Source organism: Raphanus sativus, chromosome 5 (assembly GCF_000801105.2).
Source record: "Raphanus sativus cultivar WK10039 chromosome 5, ASM80110v3, whole genome shotgun sequence".
Lineage (NCBI taxonomy): Eukaryota > Viridiplantae > Streptophyta > Magnoliopsida > Brassicales > Brassicaceae > Raphanus > Raphanus sativus.
In genome coordinates this window covers 15,681,929-15,701,268 of record NC_079515.1, presented here as the reverse complement: position 1 = coordinate 15,701,268, position 19,340 = coordinate 15,681,929, and the positions used below count along the sequence as shown (strand labels likewise).

Sequence of the window (19,340 nt, the reverse complement as noted above, 5' to 3'; positions counted from 1 at the left end):
CGGTGAAGAACCAGTTAGGGTTAGATTGTTAACGTATCAGTCATCTCGGTCCATCAATACTATACTCAATTCCCTACACGAAGATGAGATCCAGTATTTACGCTCAACTCCTTTCGGTAAGATTGTTGAAATTGCTGAGAAACTCGCTTTTCAGGGAGATTTGCTAGATTTATGTTGTCTAGACAATTAAAAATTGAAAAAGACACCAGGCTTAGTTTCGGTTTGCTGGGAAACCGGCGAAATTCCGGCGAAAACCGGAGAGGAAGAATGATACACCCTAAATCTGATCACTCGACCGGTATGAAGAGATATGAACTCCGAAGAGAACTGATGGATTGATTGACGACACAATGGGTTGCGGAAGGATCCAATGATACTGCCTGGGTGCTTGAATGTCGCCTGATATGACTCACATGTCCGACAAGGAAGCAAACTCGATCAGTTGCCGGATATGACGTACCGGTCCAACTAGAAAGAGGCGTTCGTTTGGAGATAAATACACCAAAGAAACTAAAGTTTTCTTGACTAAGAACAGAGAGTAAAAACTCAAATAAGAAGAAGAATTTCGTTGATGGCATTGCAATGAAATGAAACTACAATTTATAGAGTTGTAAGTCAAAGAGAAATAAAGAAAAGTGCAGAAAACAATGCATAGAAAACATAAATTTGACTAGATCTAGTCAAAGTGTGGAAAGCAAGAAAGACTGGTCAAAGCACGGTCTCAGATGTTGACTGGTCCAGATACATCAGAGTGTCTAGGTGCGTCCGTGATGATCGGTTCCATCGCACTAAGAAGAAGGACACACGATGGGCTGTCCGCGTGGGTGATCATCGAACCATCATGAACGGATGAAGACTTCACTTGACCCAAATCTTCGGAGAGCTTAAGAATCCTTGCCTTAGACATATGGGAGTCATCAAATCCCATGAAAGAATCAAACTGGTCGATCAGATCATCAAGAGTATGTCCGTCCGGGTGCGCGGTACGAACCAAACGGGCCAAAAGAGATAGGCTGTGGCCTGAATCGGGTTCCTCTCGATCAAAGTGAGTTCTGGCTTGACTTTTGGTCTTAGATTGGCGAGTAGTACGGGAAAGAAGGCGTGTGGGTTGATGAGTTTGGTCATCTGGTCGTGGATCCAGCCTAAGATCCTTCTCAGGAGTACGCGGGTCGATCCGGTACACTGCTCGGTCTGTCTGTCTGGTGCTGCCGGATGGATGAACCTCAACTGAACAGATCTGGTCGTCCTGATCTCCATGTTGGGGCTGTGTCACGTCCTGGTCCACGTCCTGAGGTGCATCAAAGAAGAAGCGAACACTTAAAGATAAACCCTATTGGATGAAGCTATTTGGTACTCTAGAAGATTTGAGCGTCTCTAGAGCAGTTAAGATGCTCAGTAAGAATTCTGTAACGGATAAAGATCTTCGTATGAAACTCGCATGTCTCGCCATTGTGTCCTCTGTCTTGTTTGCGACAAACTTGAAGATGAAGATGATTAAAGAATATGCAGAGCTATTGTCTGATCTCGAAGATTTTTTTTGCTTTTCCGTGGGGCCGTCTCGCTTTCAACATGCTTATGAGTAGTATAAAGAAAAGAGATAAGGTTTCTCTTTCACAAGATACAATCACACTTAAAGGGTTTGCTTTAGCTCTTCAACTTGTGATTGTTGAGGCCGGTCCGTCATTGAGCGAGGTTGTTCAAGAAGCATGCTCATCCTCCGACTCCGACAGTGAGGATGAAGAGATGGCGGGTATGATATATAAGCCGAAGAAGCAGACGTTGAATCCAGCCCATGCCCGTGAAGTAGACAAAAAGTGTGAGGTGCGTAATGATGATTACCATGAGGTTCTTCATCTACAAATATAAAGGGGAAGTTATGGTTACTAAGTTGTCCGTATCAATTAATTTGGTTTCACCAGGTATTTGTGAGGAGTATCATTCCAGACGATGCGGCACGCCTCGTTGATGAGTCCGTTCTTAAATGGGCTGATGAAGTTTATGATGTTAAAGTTGAAAACCTGCTAAAACTCATTTTTCTGAATCATGTGTTTACGAATGAGATGCTTAGAGGAGGGGCAACAAAATTAGATGTTCAGAGGATGCGAGAGAAACCAAAAGCATAAGGGAGAAAGAAGCGGACTACGCAAAAGGATAAATCATCTACTGTGGTTGATGAATCCAGAGTTATCACTGTTGTAAGTGGTCTATTGAAGCCAGTTCTAGAGAGGGTAGATGGTAATGTGGCATCGGCACTTGCATCTGTTCGATAGGTTTCCTCGTCTGCTCTTTCCTACAAAGCCAGTGTTGTTTCTTTGGTGGAGGACATGCTGAAGGCTTTTAAAGAGGACATTGTGACATTGGTTTGGAATGTGAATACCAAGGCTACTGTTGCTGCAGAACATACCACATTCCCCCCCCCCCCCCAACTACGGGAAAGGGGCAGACACCTGCAAATCTCTCGGTAGGTGGTGTCGCTGCTAATAATGCAATTATAGGTAATGTCTTGGACAATATTAGCCATTACTCAACCCCTCCAGGGGCTGCAGATCGTTCTCCTGTAAGTGACGTGTACTATTTGAAAGCCTATCGGATGTTAGTACTGTAATTTTGTGGTTGTAGAGTGTAGACCTGAAATTATTCAGACGTTAAAATATTAGGAGTAGGTATGTAGATGATTAAAACCTGGTAGATGGTCGTACATGGAACATTGGTTAACTAAATATATAGGAAGTGTTTAGTTATGTTGCATTCATATTTTACATTTTAACCGGTTACTTGTGAATAAATGAGGTTGCTTTTCTAGTTTCCAGTTTCTACGTGTATGTTAATTAATAGGAATATAACAGCACGATGTTCGGGTTTGATTTTATAGTCATTTCAGTATTTCATGTCTTCTCTAAGTTGGAGGATGTAATGGTTTGACGTCATTCATATATATTGTAAGTTTATTTTTTGGGTCAGCTTTCCGAAGGAAGATCCCGTAACGTGCGACGAGAATTGATTTCTTCTCCACGTCTCGACGATGAAAACCATGGGGTAACTACTTTTCCGCAAATAGTTAGACTAATGAGCAGAATGATCCAACGGTACTTGTCCTTTATAGCCTATTATTTTACTTTCTACACACATAACATCTGAATTACCTAAATTACTAATTGTTTTTTTTGGTATATTTTTAAGGGACTCCCTCATTTTGTTTGGGTTTAACAGAGGATAACCCTCCTAACCCAACTGAAGAAGATGATGAGATGGGTGACAATGGCGATGGAGATAAAGGTGAGCCAATTGTTGAACCGATGCCACGTCGCACAAGCAAGAGACTAAGACTTGTGCCTCAACCATTGATAAGTGATTATCAGTGCGAGATAGCTATTCTCAACCGTGCACGTCAAACTAAACTGGTTGCTTCCAAACTGTCCATTATACTAAAGAAACCCTGGTAATGCTGTAACATGCTTCCAATTTGGAGTATACATTTCGGTCTTGCAATCTCAGCAGTGGTTTAGTTTTAGTTCTGACATCTTCTTCTTTTTTATTAGTGTGATAAATGTTGTTGGATTGTCTGTGTCTGCAAAGGACATTACTGATGTTGCTGAAAAGAGTCGACCTTTGCCGGCTAAGGTATGTTACTGGTTGAATGAAGATGTCTTAGTTTTGTCTTTGTATATAGCGTATGAAAATATACCTTTAGCTTTAGATTTTATTACGCTGCATCACTATCTCTATGCTAGTTCCATAACAACTACATACTTTTTAATGTCATTTCCTATAGTTTGTAAAATATAAGGATGCCTTACATATTTAATTAATTCTGCCAATTCGAATACTATTTTACTTCGTACGGTACTATCTAAATTATGAATTGATACAGGTTTTTGATATTCTTATGCGGCTTGTGATATCAACATGCTATACCCATGTTGCTTGTAATGGTGGTACAAAACCTGAGTTATTTCATAGTAGGTTTGTGTCGATGTTGTATAGGAACTATGAAAGGTTCAAAAAATCTAAGATGAAAGCCTCTTACGTCTTCCTTAAAGGTTTGGTTGATTGCGCTGTTAAGAGTTGCAGCTCTGAAAATGCGTCTACACGATTTTACCTCCCGCTACATGTTGAGAAGAAGCACTGGCTTGGGTTATGTGTGGATTTTACAGATGCTAAGTGTAACAACCTGTCCTGCGGAACCACCTGTCCATAGACCCAAGCTCACAGCGCTGCAACGCACCGACCCCAACCCCTCCATTATGAGATCTCACTATCTCCATAATTAGGTTGTTGGTGAGACTCGAACCCAGGTCCTCACCCTTTAACAGCATTCCCACAGGACAAGCTGTCACCAATTGATCTGCAGCTCAATTGGTGACAGCTTGTCCTGTGGGAATGCTGTTAAAGGGTGAGGACATGGGTTCGAGTCTCACCAACAACCTAATTATGGAGATAGTGAGATCTCATAATGGAGGGGTTGGGGTTGGTGCGCTGCAGCGCTGTGAGCTTGGGTCTATGGACAGGTGGTTCCGCAGGACAGGTTGTTACAATAAAAAGTCGACTTTTATTGTGACAACCCGTCCCGTGGAACACCTGCCCATGGACCCCAGGCTCACAGCGCTGCAGCGCACCGACCTCAACCCCTCCATTATGAGATCTCACTATCTCCATAATTAGGTTGTTGGTGAGACTCGAACCCAGGTCCTCACCCTTTAACAACATTCCCACAGGACAAGTTGTCACCAATTGACACCGATTTTCTAAAATAATATAATAAATAATAATCTCATAAAAGTCTCCATTTATTAATTCTCAAAAGTCAAACTCAATACCATAATCCAATAATAGCATAAATAAAATAAATCTCGGAAAATATCGATAAAAGCATAAAACCGAAGTCTGAAAGTAAGAATAAAACTCCCAAAGCACCAATCCGAAAACAATCACTCCTGCTCGGCTACCTCACCTGAAAGGGGGAAAAAAGGGTGAGTAACAGGGGAGTCACTCAGTGAGGTATGGGATGCTAATCCACAAACCACTGACTTAAGTAAATAGAACTCCCGCTATGGAAGTTTAGCTCTAACATGAACAAGCAAGACGCCTAAAGCATCACACACAACAAACACTGCACTGATAGTGCATAGATATACCACACACCCCGCATCTCCACATATGGATATACATATGTGGCGTCGCTAGTACAGTCTGTCTCTGAGGGCTGCGTCAGATGCAAACGTCTCTGCACCACGCACCACACAAATTGCGTCGCTAGCCCAGACGTCTCTGAGCCCCCGCCCCTCCACAGTGGCGTCGCTAGTCCAGGCATCCCTGAACCCCCGCCCTCGCACATAGTCCCTACTATAACTATGTATATACATATATATATCTCATATCTCATCATCACACAATCCAATCAATGGTTGAATCCTCTAGACCCCTAATTCCGGTTTGCAATAAATAAACTAACTACCAAGCAAAGACTCAAGCAGACACATTTCATGTTTTGAAGTCTAAACCTATCATAGAAGGAATTCTACACTGGTACGGAATTTATGGAGTAGACCCTCACCTTAGCAATGTGGAAAAGTAGTAGCTATGAACTCCAACTGCTCAAACAGACTCCAAATCTGAAATTAGGGCGAAAAATCGAGTCAGAACGCCTTTCGAACGGTTAAAAACGGATAATCGGAAATCTGGTCAAAAAGTCAACCCGCTGGTCAAAGGGTCAACCCGGTCAACTCTGACCCAAGCCGGTCAACCCTTGACCAAATTGAAATCGAATTAGACCAATCGGTTTTCCTTAACCGGATTCGATTTCAACTAAACCAGATTCCAATTGATTGCCAACCGGTTTAATACTAACCAAAATCAATTTCCAATAACCAATCGAATTAACTAAACCGAAAATCAATTATGGCAAACCGAAATCAACCAACCGGTTTGACCAGTCACCGAGTTGACTCGCTGAGTCAACACGGCCGAGTCGCCGAGTCAACCGGCGAGTCACCGGCGACCGGTCACCGGCGGCGACTAAACACGGCGGTGGCTTACCGGAAAATCACCGGCGGCGGCGGAGGTGCGGCGGCGATGCGGCGGCGGACTCCCGGCGGCGAACGGACGGTGGTCGGCTGCGGTGGCTCCGGCGAACGTCCGGTGGAGGTGGCGGCGCGTGATATTCACGTGCGGATCTTCTCTCTGCGCGTGTGGGCGCGTCGCGACGGCTCTCCGGCTGATTTTCGGGCTTCGTACTCCTCTCGACGTCACGAACACGGTGGTGGTCTTGGATTTGCGAAATACCACACGGTTAGAGAGATACGATCGATTTATGAAACGGCCGAAAATAAAACTAAGGGGTGTGACGGTTTCCGGGTTACCTTGGGCGGTTACTGGCGGTTCACTAAGCAATCTCGACGGTGACGGCTGAGATCGTGGCTGGTCGGACTCAGATCTACTCGACGGCTCAAAAACTGCAGAGATTCGACGCCTTAAACTTTTCTGAATAAAATAATGAGGTAACCACTCATTAAATAGTGACTTACCTAGGGTTTCCTGCGATGGACCTGGGTCTTGATGTGTCAAATTTACTGGGCCTGGAAATTGGTTGTTACACTAAGATTTATATCTTTGATTGCAATCCAAGTGTACGTAGTGATTACGAGTTGATACATAATCTTCTACCTATCTCTGATATGTTTCCGTATTTATTGAAGTTCTGTGGTCTTTTGGAGATCTCTACAAATAATTTGCTTTTATCCTACGGTTGAGAGTAATGCTTACATATACAATAATGACTTATATAAATTTTTGGTGGATAATTTGATCTTCCACCCATTATAATTCAGCATGTCGTTGTCAAACAAATTATTTGGTTATATTGAAAACAGGTATGTCTTCCCAATTTCTTATCAAATTTTGTATATTGAGCTAATTAACCTAATTTATTATTTATTTCTGTTATATATATTTGAATAACTATCAACTAATACGATTTAACTAATTTAAATTTTTTAACTAATATTTAAAAAATTATAACTTATTTATGTTAGTTAATAAAAAAGTTATAAAATAGAAAATCAATTTTTGTGGAATAAATAAAAAATATTTAGGAAACGATACTTCGAATTTAACTTCACGATAACAGTAACCATTTCGAGTATATGCTATTGACTAAAGTGTCCCATTAAAGTCTAGGCATCTAAAATATCATTGGTTTATTGAGTTCAACATTTTCCTCTCAAGAAAATAAATGCTCTTCAGGAAATTATATATTTACTGCGGGACTGGAACCATAGTCAATGATAATGAGCCACACAGTAAGTGTAGAAACTAGAAAGTAATGTTCTACCAACAAAACAAGAAAATAGGCACCACATGTAAGTTTCTCGTCAAATGCTTGACTCCTCTTTCCTTTCCATCCGACGACTGCGCGTGTGAATTAATCTCCAGATGAGTGCGTGAACATTTGAAGAGAGTAGAAAAAAAGACTAATAAAGAGTCAATAGTGCCCACGGAAATATTTTCTCTTACCGAACCAAAACACAATCCCTCTCTCTCTCTTCTCTAATCTATCTCTCTATCATCTCAATGGAGAACTCGCCCAGATACAGAGATGCTTCAACGAATCTGATTCCATCTCCTCGATGCCACAACAACAGCAGCTGCAGTATGAACAGCAGCACTGAGAGCAACAAACCACCCATAACTCCGACCCGACACGTAACCACTAGATCCGAATCTGGAAACCCGTACCCAACCACTTTCGTCCAAGCGGATACCTCTTCATTCAAACAAGTCGTCCAGATGCTAACCGGATCCTCCGACAGACCCAAACAACACAACACCTCCTCTCTTAAACCCAACCCGGCCCATCAACCCGACCCGAGATCCTCCCCTTCCCAATTCTCAATCCCTGCAATCAAAGCCGTAAACAAGAAACAGTCTTCTTCCTCCTCAGGCTTCCGTCTCTACGAGCGCCGTAACTCGATGAAGAATCTCAAAATCAACCCGTTAGACCCGGTTTTCAACCCGGTTTTCTCGCCCCGGAAACCCGAGATCCTCTCTCCAAGCATCCTCGATTTCCCGTCTCTCGTTTTAAGCCCGGTCACTCCTCTTATACCCGACCCGTTTAATCGATCCGGGTCATCGAGTCAAAGCCCCGACGATGCTGAGGAGAAAGCGATGAAAGAGAAAGGCTTTTATTTGCATCCGTCTCCGGCGACAACTCCGATGGATTCAGAGCCTCGTCTTCTTCCTCTGTTTCCGGTTACTTCTCCTCGAGTCCCAGGTTCTTCCACAGATTCTAGTTCTTGAATGAAACCAAACTCTAATTTTTTTTAAATATCATTTCCTTTGTGATTTTTATTTATATATTATCAATGGGAATTGAGATGAATCCTGATGAGAATTTGTTATATATGAGAGATTATTGTAATGCTGAGATGATATGTTTGCCAAAAGCCAACTGATATTTGAAATTGTACTAATCTCTAAGGTGTTTATTGGTTTCGTTGCTCATATTTGACTTAAAATCATTTTTGTTGAGTTTATTCTCCATAACAACAACTTTACAGTTTCTGAAAAATACTAACAATTAAGAGATATGAATGAGTAGAATATGAAAACTGGATTAGTTGTGGAATTTGTTTCTGATCAAAATATTCTAGTGAAATTTTATTATCTTTTACTGTCAATTATGAAGTTTTACTGTCAGAAAATTGTATTTTTAGGATATACAACTTGTTGCATTCTCCCAAATCTTTTAGTACAAATTAACATGAGGTTAGTCTCTGATAGAGAAACAAATTTGTCCAACTTTCTTTTGCTAAAGGATCTGGTGATGAAATAGTAACAATCTGTTGCTCAAAAAAAAAGAAATAGTAACAATGGAAAATGAATAATCTTTTTTTTTTGAGAAATGGTTAGAAGTACCACAAATTAAGTCTTAGATTCCAAAAATACCATAAATAAAACAATATATTAATATTTGGATTTAGTGATTATCGTTTATGGTTTAGTACTAAAGGATTGAATTAGGGTTTATAACAATATATTAAAAAATTTAGTTAGTGTTATTTTATGGCAAATTTAGGATATCAAATTGGTGATAGTATTGATATCTCCTTTTTAGTTGAATTTTTTGTTTAAAAGATATTATAGTTGAAATGTTAAATTGCTTTTTCTTTAATCTCCTTTTCTCCTTTCTTTTCGCTTTAGAAAAAGAGAAAACAAATTGAAAAAGCAAATAAAAGAGTAAATTGGACAGAAAGAGTGGGGCTTAGCTGTCTAAAAAAGAGGATATTAAATTGAGGAGTAAGGAATTTTTTTTTGGTCAAACAATCTTTTTACCTATATATTGTTAGCCTAATGATAACCAATTATAGATGTTTTTAACCGTCTTATATGATAATTATTGGCTTATGTAAATAGTTTGGTTACAGTTTGAAATACTAGAATACAAATTATTTTGAGTCATTCTTTGGAGATAATAGCTTGTGTCAGAAGTCATGGTTAGAAGTCATTTTCAAATATAATTGAAATTGGACTAAGGCATCTGGATTAAGAGGTAACTAGATTTTGACCCGCGCTTCAAAAGCGCGGGATATTTTACGATGAAAAATTTCACTAATAATTTAACAAATATTTTGGTTATTTTTAAAGAGTGTGTATTTAAAATATTTTTGCATTTAAATCAGTATTTTTAAATTCAACCCGATTGTGATTATACCGGTTAATCCGGAGATCTAACAATTCAATTTATGTTTTTAAAATATTCATATTAAAAAATCACTAAAACCCGAGACTAACCGATTGAACTGATGGATGACCGATTTGTAATCTAATTGGATTTAAATTGTAATAGTTTCATAATTTGTAATCTTATAATCGAAATTTTAAAGTTCACTATTTTGAAATTTATGAAATTATGACGTTTCTACAAAATTTTAAAGAGAAAATGATAGATATAAAATAACTAAGATTAATTATTGTATTATTTGGAAACAATGATAATAGTATAAAAAATATATTGTTTGGAAACATTGATAGTAGTATAAAAAAATAAGTATATTGTTTGGAAACATGGATAGTAGTATAAAGAAAGGAACATTAGTGATTTAATGTATGTTTAACTATAAAGTATAAAGGTGTATTTAATTTAAAAACTTACAAAATAAATGTTAGGTCCAACTGAATGTTTCTGTTTTAATAAGATAGATGGGCATATTTGCAAAATGCCACATCTAATTATTTTTACTGATATTTTAATTGTGCCTGAATATTTCTTGGTCAAAGGTTTTAGTTTAGAAAAGAAAAAAGAATTAGGCTAGTTAGAAACTTTCAAATTTTAGTTGTTTTAATTGGTAGCACAAAAGGGACGTGGTCTACCAAAGCAATTAATTAATTATAGTGTCATTAAATGGTCTTTAGACTAAATTAAATTAAACTTGACTCGATCTCTTAGCATGTGGTGGACCGTATCTATCTCCTTCGTTTGAAAATTCTCATGTGAAGAGAGTTGATGATGAATGAGGGCCCTACTTCCACTATTCGTTGTGCCACTGAGAGCGATTGCGGTTGACCCCATTTACAATTTTCTTTCCCTTAAAAGAAATAAAAGTATTTATCTCTTTTCTGATTAAAAAAGTGTCTCTCTTTTTTCAAAAAAAAAAGTCTATCTCTTTTTTGATTAAAAAAGTGTTTATCTCTTTTTCATTTCTCACTATTTGAATGAAAATAATTTTGTTGGATATTCTATTGGTAATCTTACTACTCACTAGAATGTAATCTTTTTTTTTTGCGATGATTTGTACTTTAATTCCTTCAATATATGGGAATTATATCAAGATTTAGATGCCGAGTGATTCTTTTTATATATAGAAATAATAATATGAATAGATAGATTCTACACAACAACAGAAGGAAAGATAAAAACCTGAAATATTTATACAGTAAAAACTCTATAAACTAAGAATATTGATACTATGTTATTTTATTTATTTACAAAAAAATTATTTTTAGATTTTTCTATTTTAAAATATATTATATGTAAAATAAAAAATTGATCAATCTGACCATATATATTTATTGAGTTTAGAAATTCGAAATTTATATTTTTGGTGTATATGAAATATTTTTTTAGAATTTAAATATGGTTTTAGATATAATTTTACTATATATTATTAAAATACATTGAATTGTTAAAAATATATAATGCCATTATAAATATAAAAAACAATAGAATGTATGGCTTGTACATATAAAATGTATATATATATAATTATTAATTTATAATTTTGATGGGACTATATATTTACATATTTTTTTTAAAAAAAATATTATCTTATTATTTTATCGATTTGTATTATATTTTGAAACGACGTAATTTGAAACCAGAAAAATTTATTAGTTTATAGTGTACTAATTTATCAATTATTAATTTATAAAGATTCTACTCCATGGGTGTGTAAAATCTAATTTACTTATTAAAAAGTTAATCCTTTTGTGGATTTGAAATAAAAGCAATGCAATAAAAGTAAAAAAGTAATGGAGATGTGGTCTGAATAACAATAATTCAAAGTTAGGTTCTCTTTTTTATTGATTTATTGACTTTGGAAAAAGACCATACAGTGCTGAATGATGTAGTAGTGCAGGTGGGTTTTGACGTCTTGTGACCATGAACCTACACATATCCTCAGACAAACAAACAGAAAATACAGCAAAAAAATTAGTCAGAACACAGGATGGGCCTAACATTTGACGTTGTCAAGGGCTCTCAATAAGTTTGTTTATAATTTAGACAACTCAAAAACCAACTCGTAGCTTTTAAAGATATTTTTTACAAGTATTGCTTTAAAAAAAAAAAAACAAGTATTACTTTTTCAATTCAAATTTAATTGCTAATAACAATAAATCGAGTGATTTATCCTCTCACGTTTTCAATAATATTTTAACACTACGTTCTTTGACATCCCCTAGACATTATTTGCGAAGTGATTTGTCACATGTCTTCTCTACAATCGTTTTTACAAAAAAATTATGACATGGCTATTACGATTGATGACATGTCATATGGTTAAATATGACATGGACAATTACATTTAATGCTAATATATATTTTTGAAAAACTTTTTAGAACATGGCAATAACTCATATATTACATTTAATATTGATTTATATTTTTGGTAAATTTTTTAGAATATGGTAATAACTCATAAATCATCACTAAAATAAATATTCAAATATTAAATTTTGAATTTCGAAATATTATTTAATTTTACTTTATAATTATACAATTTTTATTATCTAAAATTTTCTAAATTTTCTGCATTTTAAAAAAATATAAATTTTTAATCGTAATATCATTAGTTTCTTTTAGATATCTACAAATTATATAATACAAGATATGAGCCCGTTGCGTTGCAACATGTTTTATTTGATGTTTTAGTTTAATATGAAAACATAAAATAATAACTATTATTATAGTTTTATGATTTTTTTTTGCATACACTATGTGATATTTATTTTATAATTAAAACTCCATTTTCACATATAAGTTCAAATTAATATTTATATTTTACAATCATAGTGCGTTTTAACTCAACACAACTCAAAATAAAAAATTGAATGAAAAGTAAAATGAAATGTAAGTCAAATACATCAATCTAGTCAATGACAACATTATACTCATTCTTATGTAGTTATAACTTAATGCTTTACTAAATAAGTTTTTAAAAGTTTATTTTGCTAGGATATTTAAAAAGGAAAACATTCTATTTTATAAATATCCTTTTTATTTACAATTAAAAATAAAAATAATATTAAATACTCTTTTACATTTTTGTTTAAAATTTTAGAAAAGGAAAATCGGTCATATAACCTATTATAGTTATCTTCTCTTTAGAATTTCAGGAAAAAAAATTATTATCAATATATATTTTTATCAATTTTATAATTCTCACTATATATATTTAATCATTAATTAGCAAATTTGAAGAACCAAACTCAATATAATGTTTTACAATTATATATTCCTTAGGATTTTAGTAAAGAAAATTAGTATTAAATAAAATATTTTCAGATCTTTTTATGATATTTTAAAAAGGAAAATTTCTACAAAAATTACTACGAAACAAATTTTTAAATTATTATTTTATACTATTAAATAAATTTTACAATTACTGTTTTTATAAAAGTTGTTTTTATTATCTTATATATTAGTATATATATTTTTAATCATTATATATTTTAATATATGTCACAATATTAAAAGGAAAATTACTATCAAATAATATTTTGCAATTATATTTTGTTTAGGATTTAAAAATAGAAAATTACAATAAATAATATTTATAATTATATTTTTTAAACATCTTTTTGTTATTATTTTATAACACATGTCACAATCTTAAATATAAAAATTAGTAACTTTGAAGAACTAAACTTTATATAATAAGATTTATTGTACTTGTAGGATTTTATAATTCGTTATTGTTTAATATTTTCTTTTCTTAAAATTTTGATATTTATCTTTATAATTTTCTTTCCTTAGTATCTTTAAAAAATATATTTTTTGTAAAAATAAAAAGTACTTTCAAATAGCACTTCACAATTGTTTTGTTCAGAATGAAAAGAAAAATTACAATCAAATATTTTAACAATATATAATTGTAAAATATTATGTAATAGTAATTTTTCTTTTCTAAAATCCTCTAGAGAATAGTAAATTTTCCTTTATACAATTATAAAGAGAACCTTAAAATACTATTTTGTAATGAAAATTTTCATTTTAAAAATTTCTTTTAAATTCTAAACAAAAGATTGTATCATACTTTTGACACATGTCATAATCTTAAATATTTATTGACACATGTCGCAATCATGTTAATTAGTAACTTTAAAGAACCAAGCTTTATATAATAAGATTTGTTTGGTTTTAATTTTTGATAACTATACAATTTTACATGATTTTTAGTAATTTTGTACAATTTAATTTAATACATTTAACCAAAAGAAACAAAAAAATTTATCTAAGGTTCTAATTTTGTACATATACATATATATTCTTAAATATATTTAAAAAAAAACAAAATTATTGTCTCTTAATTTTTGTTTACTTAAATGATATTTTTTATAGACATTATTTGCGAAGTGATTTTCAACATGTTTTCTCTACAATCGTTTTTACAAAAAAAATTTGACATGACTATTAAGATTGATGACATGTCATTTGGTTAAATAAGACATGGAAAATTACATTTAATGCTGATATATATTTTTGGAAAACTTTTTAAAATATAGCAATAACTCATATATTACATTTAATGTTGATTTATATTTTTGCTAAACTTTTTAGAATATGGCAATAGCTCATGAATCATCACTAAAATAAGTATATTCAAATATGACATTTTGAATTTCGAAAGATTATTTAATTTTAATTCAAATATGATAAGTGGATTAATCACTAAAATTATTTTCTTTTAATTATGCTTAATTAAATGATATTATATTAATTATTCGTAAAAATAATAAATATATAATATTAATAAATTACATTTTTAAATATAAATTTTAACTTTTAAAAAATTCATCACTGCACATGGTGCAGGAAAATACCTAGTACCAACTAAGGCTGAAGTGAATATAAAGTACTAATGCTATCCAAAATTAAGTTTCAAAGTTTTAATTTGGGTTTGATTTTGTCGTAAAAAAGACGTAAAGTAATATGGTTTTTACGAGGAAAAGTGGTTTCCTTGTAAACTCGACGTAACTGTAACGTCTACTTTACGAAAAATAATTTACGTATACATAACAACGAAATTTTCAGTCCACCAACTTTGTAGTTGTAACACATTTTTTGTTTCGGCTACTAACTAAATTTTCCAACTACCAGATTCGAAAATTTTCTATAAATATGGATGTTTGAATATCATTTTCAAAGCACACCAAGAAGAAAAATAAATAAAAACGTGAAAAAATATGTCGGGCTCCGAGAATATTTTTGAGTTGCGGCGGTGGATGTATATGCACATAGATGCTAACGAGAGAGTGAAAAAAGAATACCTTGAAGGACTGGAGACATTTATGCATCAAGTAGATTCCACATCGCTCGCCTTAGAAAGCGGTAAGATGTTATGTCCTTGTGAGAAATGCAACAATTCGAAATTGACAAATCGTGAAAATGTTTGGAAGCATTTAATAAATAGAGGTTTCACGCCAAATTATTATATCTGGTTTCAACATGGAAAATGTTATAATTATGAGAATGAAGTTAGTAGTAGTAATAGCAATTTTGAGGAAGACCCGGTTGATCATCATTTGCATAATGAACATAGTTACCTTCAGGAGGAGCATATGGTAGATTATGATAGGGTTCATGATATGGTAGCTAATGCATTTGTAGCTCATGATGAAGATGAAGAACCAAACATAGATGCAAAAAGGTTTTATGAAATGTTAGATGCTGCAAATCAACCAATCCACACTGGTTGTTGAGAAGGTCTCTCTAAATTGTCGTTGGCTGCTAGAATGATGAATATTAAAAATGATCACAATCTACCTGAAAGTTGCATGAATGAATGGACAGACTTATTTAAAGAGTATTTGTCGGAAGACAATGTGTCTGCTGATTCTTATTATGAGATTCAGAAACTGGTTTATAGTCTTGGGTTGCCTTCGGAGATGATAGATGTTTGCATCGACAATTGCATGATCTACTGGGGAGATAAAGATGAGAAGTTAGAAGAATGTTGATTCTGCAAGAAGCCACGATTCAAGCCGCAAGGACGAGGACGTAACAGGGTACCATACCAAAGGATGTGGTACTTACCAATTACAGACATATTGAAAAGATTGTACCAATCTGAGCAGACTGCTGGAAGGATGAGATGGCATGGCGAGCATACTTAGACGGATGTTGAGATGACTCATCCATCAGATGCAAGAGCTTGAAAATATTTTAACAAAGTACATCCGGAATTCGCTCGCAATATCCGGAATGTGTATCTCGGATTATACACAGATGGATTTAGTTCATTCAGAGTGTCAAGGAGACAATATTCATTGTGGCCAGTTTTTCTTACGCCGTACAACCTGCCAACGGAGATGTGCATGCAACGGGAGTTGCTATTCTTGACCATATTAATACATGGTCCGAACCATCCAAAAAGATCTCTGGATGTTTTCCTACAACCACTGATAAAAGAGTTGAAGGATTTGTGGTCAACAGGGGAGAGGACGTATGACTACTCAACGAAGACAAATTTTACGATGCGAGCGATGTTTTTGTGGACCATAAGTGATTTTCCTACCTATGGAATGTTGTTTGGATGGACTACACATGGGAGATTAGCTTGTCCATATTGTAATGGAAACGACATATGCGTTTCAACTTAAGAATGGTAAGAAGACAAGTTGGTTTGATTGTCACCGTCAATTTCTTTCCATTGGCCATCCTTACCGAAGAAACAAGAAATTGTTTAGGTACAAAACGGTTGTGAGAGAAACTCCTCCTCCATATCTAACTGAAGAACAAATTGAAGCACAAATTAATTACTATGGAGCTTTGGAAACAGTTCCTCGTAGTGGTAATTGGCATGTCCCCGGTAATATGTCTGATTATTACGGTGTTCGGCACAACTGGCACAAGTAGTGTATATTTTGGGAGTTGCCATATTGGAATAATCTTCTTCTACACCACAGCCTCGATGTGATGCATATATAGAAGAATTTCTTTGAGAATATCATGAATACAACATTGAATGTCCCAGGAAAGACAAAAGACAACATAAAATCGAGGTTGAACTTGCCGGATATTTTCTCAAGAAGTGAGTTACATATAAAAAGCAATGGACAAGTTTCCGTTCCGATAATCAGATTGTATTCAGAAAAAAGTCGGTGTTGTTCAACTGGGTGGCATCAGAAGTGAAGTTTCCGATGGGTATGTTTCAAATCTCTCTAGATGTGTTGACAAGGGTCAAAAGTTTTCCGGGATGAAGAGTCATGATTGTCATGTCTTTATTCAACGACTACTTCCCTTTGCATTTACGGAGTTACTTCCAACAAACGTACATGAAGCACTTTCAAGTAGTATATTATAATGCATTAATTTTATAATATATGATTAATAATGTGTTTAATTAATTGTTTTGGAATATACAAAGCATTGGAGCATTTTTCAGGGATCTGAGCACACACACTCTTAAAGAAGGTGTCATGGAACAACTTCACGAGAACATTCTCATCTTATTGTGCAACTTGGACAAGATATTTCCTCCCGGATTTTTTGACGTCATGGAATCTAGTTGTCCACCTCCCATATGAAACATTACTTCGTGGACATGTACATTACGGTTGGATGTATCAGTATGAACGAGCCATGAAATATTTGAAGGGAAAAGCAAAAAACCTCACAAAAGATGAAGGTTCTATAATTGCTGGAAGTTTGACGGAAGAAACTTCTCACTTCACACCGTACTACTTTGCGTCAAAAGTACGTACCCGGAAAAGAGCTACAAAAAGATATGATGATGGTGGTGTCGCGCCAACATATGCAGTTGCTGGTGTTCCAGACATCTTTAGCCAGATTAGGCGAATCTGTGGAAAATCGAAAGAGGTTTGGTGGTCAAGTGAAGAAGTCGCTCATAGTGCACACACATATATTCTACTCAATTGCGATGATCCACTGATGCGTTATTTTGAAAGGTAACATATATGGAAACTTCTAAACACATATAAGTATAAATTATATAATTTCCAAAGTTTAATTAATATAAAATGTGATTTTACAGCATATTTGTTTCTCAAGTCAAAGAAACATTCTTAGGTATATCCACAAGTGACAGAGACAAAAGAAAAGATCCACACTTTATTAAGTGGTTGAAGAATCAGATATTAACTCAAACTCTTAATTTTTGCATGATCGATCAAACTCTTTTTTCATACATGCTATGTATTTCAACGTTCTCTTTATTTTTTCAGGTTGATTATGACGACGATGCAGATTATCCTACGTGGTTTCACGAAGTAATTCAAGCTCCACTTGCAAAGGTCACCACATCACATATGTATTTCACACGAGGCTATACTTTTAACACATGAGTATGGTAGACATCGGGCGACCAGTAACTGTGGAATATGTGTGAAAGGCGAAACAGATCTTGCATGAGATTATTGAAGTGGAATTCTCGGGGTTATTGAAGCTGAAATGCGTCATCTTCAAATGTGAATGGTTCGACCCCGTCGTCAACAGAGGTGTTCGGTTTAACAAATTCGGTGTAGTTGATGTCAATGGTGGACGAAGGTACAACACATTCATTTTTTAGCATATATGATTTGTATGATTAGTTTCTACGTTGTCTTTATTTTTGCAGGTACAACAAATTCGAGTCTTTCATCTTAGCTTCACAAGCAGACCAAGTTAGCTTCTTTCCATACCCTCGGATGAGAGAATCGAAAATAAGTTGGTTAACCGTGATCAAAGTTACACCTCGTGGACGAATCATCAGCGGAGAAGAACCACCGTTGCAAGAAGAACAAATAAATGAATAAATGAAGTCGAGGAACCTGAACAACAAATTGATGACATCCTTCTCACTGTTCTGCATAATCATGAGTACAAAGATTTTACCAACGATGCCACGAACGAAACTGTTGAAGAAGAGTTTAATGAAAATGATGATGTTTCTAGTGATGACGAGAATGTCGATGTATCCGATTGATGTATTTGTTTTTAATATGATTGATTTTTAGATTTAATGCATGCAATTTGATGGATTTAATAATGAAAATCTATTTATATAATTTGATTTTGTGTAAGGTAATGGGGGGGGGGGGTTTGAATTAGAAACAAGAGATGGAGCTTATAAGTTAAGGAATTGTGGTTTGGGGTTTGGATATATGAAGTAGAAAATAAGGAAGATGGGGTCTGGGGTTTGGGGTTTCGGATATTAGGGATTTAAACATTGTCCTCGTTATTTCCTCGTAATCTAATGAGGAAGTTACGACGATTCTTAAAAATAAAGAACGTGGGACTCGTTAATTCTGTGTAAGCAAGATTCGTCGTAAGGACCTCATAATAGGAAAACACGGGCCTTGCTATTTCCTCGAAAATACAATCACGGACATTGTTATTTCCTCGTAAACTAATGAGCCCTTTACGAAGAAACAAAATGCGGACCTTGCTATTTCCTCGTAACAAAAACACGGGACTCGCGAGTTCCTCGTAAATTTACGAGGAATTTACGAGGATTACTAATTTCTTATATATACACGCAAGGATCTCACTTCCATTTCGCGACTTCCTCTCAATTGCCTCTATCTTTCGTAGCAATGGTACTTTCTCTACTTCCTCTCTAATT

General features: G+C 34.7%; 1 protein-coding gene and 1 long non-coding RNA gene across 4 annotated transcripts; both read left to right on the top strand.

Moving 5' to 3' along the window:
• Positions 1 to 7,452: 7,452 nt before the first annotated feature.
• Positions 7,453 to 8,499, top strand: LOC108856901 (VQ motif-containing protein 4). The gene has a single exon (XM_018630804.2). The coding sequence runs from the start codon at positions 7,570 to 7,572 to the stop codon at positions 8,293 to 8,295; it is 726 nt and encodes a 241-aa protein (XP_018486306.1). The 5' UTR covers positions 7,453 to 7,569; the 3' UTR covers positions 8,296 to 8,499.
• Positions 8,500 to 14,118: 5,619 nt separating this feature from the next.
• LOC130512830 (uncharacterized) lies at positions 14,119 to 18,736 on the top strand. 3 transcript variants are annotated; one of them, XR_008946433.1, is made up of 3 exons: positions 14,119 to 17,685; positions 17,772 to 18,283; positions 18,328 to 18,736. It is a non-coding gene; the product is annotated as an uncharacterized LOC130512830 (long non-coding RNA). The 3 variants fall into 3 exon arrangements; XR_008946431.1 differs by having other exon boundaries at positions 14,124 to 17,685; positions 18,354 to 18,736; XR_008946432.1 differs by having other exon boundaries at positions 14,157 to 17,685; positions 17,962 to 18,283; positions 18,354 to 18,736.
• Positions 18,737 to 19,340: the final 604 nt, after the last annotated feature.

Bases quoted from the DNA above. Each gene is read 5' to 3' on its own strand.
- LOC108856901 (XM_018630804.2), top strand. From the start codon at position 7,570: ATGGAGAACTCGCCCAGATACAGAGATGCTTCAACGAATCTGATTCCA.